This window comes from Ambystoma mexicanum, chromosome 10, assembly GCF_040938575.1.
Source record: "Ambystoma mexicanum isolate Mex_15411 chromosome 10, UKY_AmexF1_1, whole genome shotgun sequence".
Lineage (NCBI taxonomy): Eukaryota > Metazoa > Chordata > Amphibia > Caudata > Ambystomatidae > Ambystoma > Ambystoma mexicanum.
The window spans coordinates 305,225,516-305,237,957 of record NC_090932.1 but is presented as its reverse complement, the minus strand read 5'-3'; the positions used below and the strand labels follow the sequence as shown (position 1 = coordinate 305,237,957).

Below are 12,442 nucleotides of genomic sequence, written 5' to 3'. Positions count from 1 at the left end.
TGTATCTAGGCGAAGACCATGTTGTAATAATTATGTTCCATAACTGACTCCCTGACTAATTGGTATGCATTTTCTGTTGGTGTGCATATTTTGTCCTATGAATATCGGTAACTTGTGCATGGCCCAAGAAGGACACAACTTGGTTTGTAGATGTTCTTGTTGAATGTATTTGGTTCACAAACCCAAGTGTTTTCAAGATGACTTGGCATTAAAAATAGTTTGTTGAAATCAAACATTACCTTCTGTTTGATTTTGGTGTACGGTAGCTTGAAATACTAATTTGCAGGCTCAACAAAACAGGCTAGTTCTACAACTAAATCATAGTCTAGCCTTTCCCCCAAAAGGAATATAGTCTGACTGAATGCACCCGCAGTTAGTGACCCTGTCGAGCACTGACTGAAACTCTTAGCCACAGATCCTAGAACAGTTTCTTTATTTGAAACCATCGATAAGCAGGCTGGCTCTGGGCAGCTGTTGCAGTGCTACTTGTTTTTTTACTCTGGGAAGCTGCAGATTGTATAATGTAAAACTTTAGTTGCGTGATGCTGGTAGAAGAGGAGACCCTCACGATGATTTAGATAACCCCATTTCTCTCTAGGATGCTCATGATGGGGAGGTGAATGCTGTGAGGTTTAGTCCGAACTCCCGGCTGCTTGCTACTGGAGGGATGGACCGAAGGGTGAAACTCTGGGAAGTAGTCAGAGGTAAGCTATTTTCTTGTAAAAAGTATCACTAAAATGCAAGTGTTCTATCAGACTTTATGTAGGATCAGCGGTTGGTTCCGATTGTAATCCACGCAAGTTCCTTATATGGCACATTTCCATGGCTCGAAAGCAGAATTTCAAGAAATGCCTGACTTGCACAGATTTTTTTCCCCTCCATTTGTAAATGGGATCCCTTTTATCTGGTGCCTCCTCTATTCACCCCATTGCACCCACACCCCCTCCTATTGAAGCCTCAACAGGATTATAGGTGCCGTATGCAGAACTGTTAAATTATGGGATTGGAGGTACTCCTTTTTGTCTTTTTAGTGCGGCTTGCCTTATGTTCTATGGCGTGCACAGATTTTTACTGTTTTAGCAAGCAGAAGTTGGTGAAAAGCTGCTAGTGCCATGCAAACTGGGAATTATTTTAGTGTGTGAATGGTGCAAGCCAGCAAATTACAGCAAATTACTGGGGTCTGCTAAAATGGTTTGTATCTTCCCTGGCAGTATGTTTGTGCTTTTTCCCGCCTTCCTCATTTTGGGCACAGTGAAATGTCTTGGTTCTTTCGTTTCACTCCACACAGTTGTTCCTTTTCACTGTCAATCCTTTTGGAAAGTGACATCCCCTTGCTTTCTGAAATCAACCCTGGGGGAAGGATTTTCAAAGGCTGTCCTATTACGGTGGACATTGAGATGCTAGGATTTTAGCCAAACCCAATCAAGGTAGCATCCTGGGAAGGATTAGACTAGGTGTTGTTTGGGGCGGGTGAGGGCCCTCTGCTCTCCCACCCTGTTGCGCCTCAAACCCATTGTATATAGGTGCATTATAAATACCCGATGGTCTAGTGCTACAATAAGTCCACACAGAACAGCACCAATAATGAAAGTTAGATGGGCAAGTACAAAAATGTACGGGGGAGGGTTATTATATATTTTTTATTTTTTTATAGGCCTTTGGCACACTAAGCAAGTCAAAACCTAGCCAAATAGTCACACCAACACTGTAAACCGATGATGTATAGGTTTGCTGTCGGTAAGCATAGGAATCCATTACGAGCATAATAGAACCATAGAACAGTTTCCCTCAGCTCTAAGTTAATCCGTCTGATGGTTTGGAGCCTTTTGTTAGAATACATTTCTAAACTGTGGCCTGGTGGACAGATGTTTAGGAGGCCACCCTTATTATTGTGGGCAGGTAGCAACTCCTGGAAGTTTGACCAAAACAATCAAGGCAGCATAGAGAGGCCAAGGCTAAATCTCAGGAGAGGCGAGTTGAGGCATGGGTCCACGATGAAACACCAAGGATTACACTTAGCCAGTTAGTTATAAAAGTAAGACATTAATTATAGGTTGGATCAGTAGAATGGGATGACACTCTTTTAATACATATTCAAATTATTATTCCATATTCAAATTTTATTCAATTCATTACACACAAAAATCATCTGGATATCGTAAAACCTGATTTAAAAAAAAAACACAATTTCATACCAACAATCATGGCCACATGCAAAAGTTCATTCAGACATTCACACAATAAGAACACCTAAGGTGTTTTATGCATCAAAAGGCATTGGAAAAATATTTCCTTTCATTTAATACATTAAACAATGACCCAGTCCCTAATATTAGGTGTCGTGGTATATCTGATGCCGAATTAAGGTCATAGCTTTCACAAAACGTTGACACGTGTTTCGGTCAGAGACCTTCTTAAGGACGTAGGGCAAAGGAAAGTGCTTCGCCCTGTTCTCAACAGATATGGGCCCGTAACCAATCTAAAAACCAATAATAAAAACAAAGTGTCATCCCTATTCCTTCTAGAAGGTGATTATTAATCTCACAATGTGTTTCAGATCTCTTCACACACCAATCCCTACTCGCCCCCAAGTTCCAAATCGAGGGTAGGTGAACGGGATAATGGACTTTAATCCTCCACTGGGAACAGTGCAACTACTGTACCTGTGGAACCAACACAGACCAGTTTTAGTGTCAGGGATGATATTAGTATCACTGCAGATTGTACAGTTTAAGAAAAAACCCTAAAAAATACTTACAGGCACCCATAGTGCAACTCGGGAATTTCATGACCCGTGGTCACTCGTGGGTCAGCGTATGAAGTGCCAACTCAATAGGCCATACAATATGCTGCAGGGGTAACACATAGTGAGACCCTTGTTAGCACCTAGAAAACCTTATACGCATGTTTCCATACGACAAAAAACCCATTACATCTAATTACATAGTCAATATCACCATGCGTGCGTCTCCATGTGTGCACAACTCAAAAAGCAGGTGAGTAACTTTTCATGTTATATGGCATTTATAACGCGCCTATAGACAAGTGTTTCAAGGTGCAACGAGGCAAGGGAGGGGGAACAAAGGGAAGACAGGCGGCGATCTTACTAGGCCAGGTGACATTCAGATCCCGCAAGTGCAAGAGAAGAGAAGGGGGGGGGGTGGGGGGGGGGGTGCAGTACATGGGATAGTAGAAAAAATAAGATGAATAAAAAGTGGCTAGATGGTGGCCAGTGCAAGTTAAGTGCTGATATAGGTGCTGGTAGGGGGACTGTAGGGATACAGAAAACAATCCCCAGGTGCAGGGGTTGCCAGGGAGGCAGTGCAGGTGTGCAACTGGCGAGGCCTGGGCCCGAGATCAGAAAGGGTGGCCAGGTATCCAGTTTCAGCCAGGAGAACATTTTTTTTTTTTTGGTTGCCCTTTCCCCATGTATATGGTCACCCAAATAATATAATATCGCCACAACATTTTCCCGGCGATATTATTTACGGCGAATATATATATATATATATATATATATATATATATATATATATATATATATATATATATATATATATATATATATATATATTTTTTTTTTTTACCTGATACCAAGGAATCTTGTCTCAAGGCTAGTTGGTCCCACCACCCCAAGAGAGGCAGTCGTCCCATACAGATTACCAGTTGAAACAACTGGGTCAGCACAGCTGCAGGGCTTCACTGTGCACTTCATGGTCCAGGAGGGTGCTGCTGGCATCTCTTCACATCTTCGTCTGTCCTCCAGTGGTCGACTCTGCCTCTAGTCCCAAAAACCTTGCCTTTTAAGCAAGTTCCCATTCATTCACAGCCCTATGTTGCCAGTCGCCCAGAAGGGTGGCTGTCCTCCTGGCCAGCCAGCAGGTCAATCGGAACTGGTTTCACTTGGGCAGATTAGAGACAAGACAGGGAAGTTTAGACACCCTCCCTCCCTCCCTACCTTTTCAGCCACACTGGAGCCTGGGTGGGCTTCAGGGCTAAAGTCAAAATGCACAAAGGACTCCATTCTGATTCAAACGGAGTAAAAGCCCAGAAGGAACTGACAAGAAATGGCGGGAAAAAAACTGGGGCCATTTTTGAGTAAACGGACACCCTTTGGTGCTGTACTGTAGCTGAGGAGTCAGCCTGTGGTTGCTTGGCATAAGGTAGTAAAAAAAACAGTGCCACCAGCCATTCAAGTTAGTGTAACAGAATGTTACATGAGGTGGGTGGGGGAAAGGGCACTCAACATAGTGTGCTGGACCCAAAAAAGAAAGGATAAGTAAGACCGGAGTCCACTATTCTTGGAACAGTAGTTCACCCAAGAAAATATAGTTCAACATTAAGAGAAGTCTGAAGGATTTCTCAGTGACTCTTTACAAAAAGGTGCTGTCACAATGCAAAACAGAGATATATATATATAGGGTTGACACATGAATGAGAAAAGTCCCACTCACTCGGGAGTTAAAATTTCAAAAGCCCTAAGTCCAGCAAAAGTGCCAAGGGTCTCTAAGGTTAAAGGTAATTGGCACAGAAATTAAAATTCTCCCCAGCACTGTTGCCAGATCACCAAAGTCACCTTCTCCCCATCACACAAGCTGAAGTGAAGGAGACCGGGTCTGCTGGCACCTCACCTCTGAAACCGTCCTGCAGCAACACATTTACCTACTTGGAGCCTTTTTTGTAAGTGTTTTCTTTAACCAAGGTGTTCTCTGAGGTCTTGGTACCCGACTGCAGCCCTGGCTGCTCGCCACTCTACTACCATACCCTTTGGTAGTTCTGACTAATCCTAAAAGGTGTAACCCTGCCTACGATGGCCTTTCCTAAGCCCTGCCCCAGACGGTGACTTTTGTGTTAAAAAAAAAAAAGTACCAAGAGCAGATCTGTCCTGCTAAGCCTATGGACTTCGGAACTGTTTTAATTTAACTTTCCTAGTGGCTTTCAGTCTGTCATTGCTATGTAAATCATAAATGCAATTAGATGTCCTGTATAGTTTTTATACAAGAACTGTATGGTCTGAGACCTTTTTCCAAAGATCTGTGCACTGTACTTTATATCTGCTTCCTGACTGTTCTTTAATTACCAAGTTAAGCAAGTGTGGTAGAGTTTTCAAGCTTATTGCCCTGTTTGGGTGAAACTGACCCAGAGTATGATGCTTAATGGTTATCATCCCATTTAAATTTGTTTAGAAGATTCTTCACTTAACTTGTTTGTTATCTTGCACATACAAAACTGTTTACCCTATTTTCCTTGTGTGAAGTGATCTGCTAATTCCCCTGTGTATCTACCCATTTTCTGCCTGCAGATAAATGTGAGATGAAGGGCTCTCTTTCTGGCAGCAATGCTGGCATCACAAGCATCGAGTTTGACAGTTCAGTAAGTATTGTCAGTGAAGCTGGGTGGTTGACTTGGCACTGGCTCACTCTCTCTGGCCGGAGTGCTTTGCACCTCTGTATTCTACTGTATAGTATCCTTCCGTGTACCATGCCAATTCTGTCTCCTGGAGCAACAACACCTCAACTCTCTCCTCAAAGTATTTGTGTTCCACCGGGCTCTGTTTTGGGTCCGCTCATCTTTCTACTCTATACCTCTGCTCTTGGGGCACTAATCTCCTCTGTCCCAACTCTACGCGGACAACACCCAATAATTTTCTCTTTTTCAAATCTTGATCAAAATATCCAACTGCCTCTCTGCCATTTAAATATTGGATGGCTTTGCGCTCTGTTAAACCCTTATCAAAACAGCGGTGCTCTTCCATGCCAAAAGCTCGCCTCTTCTATCAGTTTCCCACCAGACACTCACATACTCCTTCAGCTAGAAACTTCGGCGTTATCTGTGATCTTTCTCACACCTTGAAGTTTGCCTCAATCTCCTAAATATTAGGAAAATCGGGCACCTCCTTCCTTTCAACATAGACAAAAATCTTGCGCTTGTATTTTCTAAACCAGACTATTGTGCCAGCATCCTCTTTGGTCTCCCCATCTATGCTTTGTCCTCTCGACAAGATTATTAACTTTGCTACTGCTTTTCATTTCGGTGATTAATCTTCCTGACCTGTCAACCCCAGGACTTTTCGCTGAACTTTGTGATTATTTTTCCCTTATGCCCAGGTGAGTGGGTATCTTTCTCCCCTCTCACATAGTCTTACACTTTTTTAAAAAAATGTTATCTTTATGTCTCTCCATAATGATATTGGAGTTGGTTTCCTATAATCTTGAACTGACTGTAAAGTACTATGCCGGCACGCAGCATTTTAAGTTCAGTAGCTTGTCCTGGGAGGATAGCTTAACGCCTTGGAAACAAGACGACCCTAAGCAACACAGGTTCGATCCCCGGGACCGCGCTTAGAAACCTCTGGGTCTTTAAGCGCGTTATAAATATATGCAACTAAGACAAAAAAAAATACGCAACTGAAAAAACGAACGTGGGCTGTGTGAGTGCTTTAAAAATGCAAAATAAATAAATACCTTCCTTTTTAATTTCTCATGAATGAACTTGGGTTGAACTACTGTTCCCAAGGGGTAAAGTGGGATTTCCATCCTCTTTACATTTTATATAGTGAGCCAGCACACCCCACCTTATGTGGAGCGCCGAGGGGTTTGGGGGAAGGAAGGGTGGTGGGGGGGGATTGCAGTGTGGGTGTATCCCCTTGCTTAGTTACCTGGTAACATTTGTTACAATTGTAAGTTTTGGCTAGTGGCAGTGAACTACTTGTATGACTGAGCCGTCATTGCTCGCCGGCTGTCTAATCGGCTGTGGTAATGCGCAGGAGGGCCACCATTCTGCTAGAATGGTGGGCTTATATTTTTATTTTTTTATTTTATTTTTCTCCTCCATTTCTTGTTTGCTTCCTGTTACTTGGGTTGTCTTCTGCTGTCCTAGGTGGTGAAGATCACGGTTGAAGTTTTGTCTTCGGCGGGAATCATTTGTATTCTCTGCAGAAGCTCAGAGTGTGAGGAGGCAGGCAGCGAGGGAGAAGTCGAACTCTGCAGCCCTTTTTCTTTCACCATGCCTGAAAGGGACCAGTTCCCTTGAGGGGGGGGGGTGCTGTCCCAATTAGAGCCGGACCGCCTCTTTCTGTAAACTGAAGGGAGAGTTTGCAGAAGTTGTGTTGTATCCTGATAAATACTGATTCAGGAAGTTGCTGACAAGTTAACCATTGGAACCAAAGGGGAAGATGACGAAACGATGGCTGTTACAATTTCCAGCAACCAGAGAGCCTTCTGTGTAACCCAAACCAACCCTTCCTTCTATCCGACCTGGGGTCCCTGAAAACAACTGATACTCGGAGGCTGGTGAGACCCACTAGTCTCAAGAAGATCTGCAAAATGAGCCATCCCTCAACATGCTATGACCTCACCAGAGTGCAGGACCGAGAGAGTGAAGAGAATCCCACCAAGGTGCCAAATAAGAGTCGTGAGAAACTGAAGAATCCATTGCTGGCAGCCTCCTCTGGCGACTGCTGCTGCAAGTTCTCATCCAGTGTCCTGGGCTGCTGCATCCTGAAGGCATCCACCCAGTAGCTCTTATTTTCTCCTAAGTTACTGTGTTGGCTTGGGTAATGCTTACCTTAAGCCTTGTGTGAATCCTGTGAGGCAAAATGGGTGATTCGTGTGGTTGGGAGTTTGCCCAGACCTAATGCTGGAGCACATATAGGGAGCCTTCTGTGAAGTCCATGAACACTTAAACTCTGAAGCTAATTTTTACTTGTTGAAGATATCCTCTGGGACTCTGACTTTCCTGAACCCTATCCTGACCTGCCTATAGCTGTCTCCTAGATCCTTATGGTGCCTTTTCTACTTCTGAGATCACTGGTGCTTTGGGAAAGACTGCAAAAGATGAGGCTCCTGCCTTGAAAATATAACCGGTGTAAAAGTACTTGCTTGTAAATGCCTTGGTGGTGTAACTGGATCTCTGAAATAGAATAGGTTAAAGTGTCAAACGTTATTTCTTAAATTTAAGTTGCTGGTTGCTCCTTTAGACAGTATAAGTTGAATAGTGTTCCACTCTGTTGTAATGTAGTCATGTTACTGGCCAGGAGTGCATGCTTGTAGAATGTTGATGTATGAATGCTGCAGCTCAGGAGAATGTTGAGAATGTTCTATGAGTCAGTTGGGGCCTGAGCTGGAGTGTGAAGGATGGTCAGTGGGTCTGCAACTATGTCCTGTGCTACTGTAAATACCTACAAGAGAAACTGGATGATGTACATTTGTATCTATGTGAATAAAGCTACCTGGAACAAACCCAATGACTCCACAGCAGGTCTGTGTGCTGGAGTCTCTGCTTTATTATTACCAGCAAAGAGACTTCATAACAATTGGCGACGGTGATTCAGTCAGAAAGAAACCTGAGGTGATGGAAGAATTGGAGGAAACCACTGAACAAGAAAAATGACACTACAGCATCAGAAAATAAGAGCTGTGGGGGAAGCAGATATATTGCCCCGCCGTTCCCCTGCACTGTGATGTAATGTAAATCCATCTTGCTCAGCTATAAACTTTAAATGACATTTGGGCTCTGGGTGGGAGACCCCAACAGGAAATTCCCCAGAGACCTAGTGGGCAAAGAGTAACTATGCCCAGGAATCCGTATTGAAACGAAACTTGGGGCGGCTGTGATCTCAGGCCAACTGAAAGATAAATTAATAAGAGCTGGAAATACAAGAAGACTTTCAATGACGCATATCCCGCAATAATCCAGCAGATGGCGCCAGTGTTACATGTAATTTTGAAGAAACATGGTTAACAATAATGGAAATAATGGCCAGTGCTTATCTTTTACCGGAGACCAATTAACCCTTTAAATGCCAGCGACGAGCCTGCTCATCGGTAAAAACAGCTTCAGGTTGCCACCGACGCGCCGGCTCGTCGGTGGCACTTAAGGGGTTAATGAGGGGGGAAATGCTGGCGGGTTTGGGCGGTGAATACCGCGATTTAAAAAAAAAAAAAAACCCATTGGCACTGGGGGGAACCTCAATGGCACTTAAGAGGTTAATGTATTCAGTTTCCTGTTTATAAATGGGATGTTTTTGGCAAACGGGTCGGCATTTGCTACAATACAGCATGGAAGGTGTTTGAATATTGCTGTGCGTGTGACGGTTGATGTGAAGAGGCCCAGGGAGGTCGTACTCTTTCGAAGCCTGAGAGTGATGATGACGTTGTCAAACGTCCTCTGGGTAACGGAGATGCAGCAGAATGTTGTGAAGTCCAAGGAACTTCACTACGTGTGTTTGCAGTGCGCGAGGGGGGAAAAAAGCAGCACCTCTGGTGAATGACGTTCACGTACGCAGGTAAGGATGAATTAATGTACATTTTGATTACTCTGCACACTGTTGGGAACGCTTGGAGACGTTTCACAGCGAGGTTTGGAGGCTTCCTTTATTGCTGTTACAGTGAAGAACCAGTGTGCGTATGAGACTGTGATTGATTTTGTTTTCTGAAATTAATGTTAATGGATTCGGATGCTGGTGCCAAAATGTTTGGAGATATAACAGAATGAAGAGATGTAGGAAAATGTATTTTTTTTTTCTTTTTTTTTCTTTTTTTTTTTTAAACGAAATTAAGCGGACGTGTTTATGATGGAAGTCATTGAAGCGCATCACGCACATTTATATTGAAAGCACAGTGCATCATGCACATGACGTTTATTGAAAGCACACAGATTTCTATTTTCACTGATTTTTTATTATTTTAGAATGTGCATAGAATTTCAGGATTAACGTTTTTATTTATGCAGATGATGGAAATTATGACTGACATATAATTTGAAGCATTGAATCAATGTAGGGTGTGGGCAGGGCGTGTCTCACGCCTGAACAAAAGATAGTGATATGGCAATGTGACTACGTGTAAATGAAATATTTTGCATATTAGAATGACTTTATGTAAAGTGAAAGTAAATGGAGACTAAGTTTCTAAGTGATTAAGGAGTAGAACTGTTTCAGTATGTGAATCTGATATTTAAAAAATGGGTTGTGATGCTTGTAATGCATACCCTGGAATTGTGGTGTGGCCCGTTGTTAAGTGATGGTGTCTTTAGTGTTGTGGCCCCTACTGTTGTCATCCTTCAGCCATACCGCATGTGTTGTAGGTTGGCTGGAGTGCAGAATATTTAGTGTATTCAGATTAAAGATTGGACCATGCGTTCAATCACCTCATTGCCAGAGATTAATTGTGCAATCAGCAGAGCAAAGGGTTATACATTGGAATCTAGTGATTCCAATATAAATTATTTAAGAGTGTGTTCAAACAGATAGTTGCGCACCACATACGCTCATAAAGGAGGTACATGAGTGGAGATTTACCAACCAAGAACGGTTGGGTTTTGTAAAGTTGAGTCTACTGAAAAGAAAAAGGTTCATGTTGGAAAAAAGTATAAAGTTTGCACGTGTATACAAAAGTGTGTGTGTGTGTGTGTGTGTGTATATATATATATATATTTTTTTTTTTTTTTTTTTTTCTGATGTTTGTTAATCTGCTTAGAATCACATGCTGTGCATAGTCCGACATCCAGTGGTCACTGCGGAGTATTGCATTTTGTTTTTCGTAGCCGAAAAGGGGACGTCGACAAGGCGTGTCTGTAACACTATCCCTATAGTGACGTGCGGTGTACCCACAATCCCTCACGTGTCGAGGTCCCTCGGATTGTTTTTTTCCGCCCAGATATTGGTCGCCTTTACGCAGAGCTCCTCGAGAGACATTACAAATTAATTTACTCGACCGTTGGTCATTATTAATACAGATTTACATAAGATCCCTCCCTCGACGTAGCTGCGAAGCCTTTTCTCTGCCGAGTAAGAACTTCGCCGGCGGGGACGAGACGGAGGAGATCCTTCGGCGCTGCCGAACACCTGGCCTTGCCAGCCATAAGACAGTAGGGGGAGTGGAGTCGTGGGACATTTCTTGTTTCTCTCTGAGAATGCCTTTCCTTTTCCCCCTCCCTTTCCCTCGGGGTTGTTAGCACAGTGAAAGATGTCCTCCGCTATGGAGAGGACACCCTTTAGGATTTGCCCGCGTTGCAAGGGCAAGTTTACCTGGAAAGACTAGCATAAATGGTGTAACCGTTGCTTGCCCCTCGACTACAAGGAAGACTGCCGCGCGGCTTGTCAGCTTCTTAAGCCTAAGACTTTAAAGGACCGCAAGGTCAAAAGGTGGGCGGCCTACGCCATGTCGAGGTCCGATTCCTCACCCGCCGCTGCAGAAAGTGATGAGGAATGTGATAAACCGACATCCGTTACGGAAGTCGTAGACCTCTCTAAGGAGCGCTCGCGCTCCTCGTCTGTCCCTGGCCCCGACAAGTTCGGCTCACGCCCTGCTTATGGGGATGAGACAGATTAGTGGTCGAGAGCCTGGCAAGAATAGTTTCCGCCGATAGCCAGAAGCAGACAGCGAAAGATACGCCGAATACCGCTCAGAAGGCTAAAGAAATGCCGAAAAGGCCTGAAGGAAGGCAGGAACTGCCCCCTTCATCTAAAGGGACTCCTAGCCTACCAGAAGGCTTTTCAGACAGCGACGGAGACCTTTCTTCGACGTTATGGGAGAGGTCAAAGCGTTTTCAGGCCAAAGACAACCCCCCCCCCCCCCCCCCCCCCACACCACCCCAGACCGCTCAGGGGTTCCTCATGAGACCCTGGAGAGACTACAGTTCTGTATGGAGAAGATGGAGAGGTTTATGGTGACCCAGAACCTACCACCACCCAAGAGTGCAAGAGTGGGACCTCAGATGGACCCCAGGGCTAAATTCCCTAGGCTGTTTAATCCCTCCCAAGTGGATATAAATTTATATGACCTCACTGAAGAGGACCCCCACTTTCAGGAGGAGGACTAATTTTTAGGCAACGGAAGAGTAACAAAACCTAGAGGAAGAAGGTTTTGAAGAAAATCCAGATATAGGTAGGGGGGGGCTTCGGAGAAGACCCAGAGGAGGGTGCTTCACAGCCCTGGCAGTCCACATCAGCGGTTTCGGACCCTGATGTACTAAACCTGTCCCCTCCCGAGGACTCACCTAATAGGAACACGTCACCTATTGACGATCAACCTACATTTAATGCACTACTACGCAAGGCAGCAGCGCATTTCGAAATAGACACTCGGGAGATTTCTCCTGACATTGACTTTGTTGAGAAGGTAATCAAGGAGAAACCCCCTGTCAGCCAAACCATTCCCCTCCTCGCCTCAGTAAGGAGACGAATTATCCCTTCACTATCTACACCAGCGTTGGTCAGAGGGGTCAACCCGAGGATGGAAAAACTATTCAGTCCCTCCCCTTCAGACCCGTTGTATGTCAGGGTCACTCTGTACCAAACTCCCTAGTGGTGACAAATACAAGGAAAAGAGCAGGGGTCCCGCTGTCTACCAGCGAAGCACCACCAGATAAGGAGGGCAAAAAATGGTATGCCCTGGGGAAGAGGATCACAGCCTCCGCTGCTTTTTCCGCAAGGATTGCA

The 12,442-nt window shown here is 44.3% G+C and overlaps 1 protein-coding gene across 2 annotated transcripts in view; it reads left to right on the top strand.

The window, feature by feature from the left end:
• The window catches only part of LOC138491389 (autophagy-related protein 16-1-like), a 120,380-nt gene that overhangs the window by 20,971 nt on the left and 86,967 nt on the right, over positions 1-12,442 (top strand). For both annotated transcript variants that reach the window (XM_069617893.1, XM_069617892.1), the window contains 2 exons: positions 599-704; positions 5,303-5,373. In XM_069617893.1, coding sequence (XP_069473994.1) covers positions 599-704; positions 5,303-5,373 — 177 coding nt within the window. The remainder of the gene's footprint in view (positions 1-598; positions 705-5,302; positions 5,374-12,442) is intronic.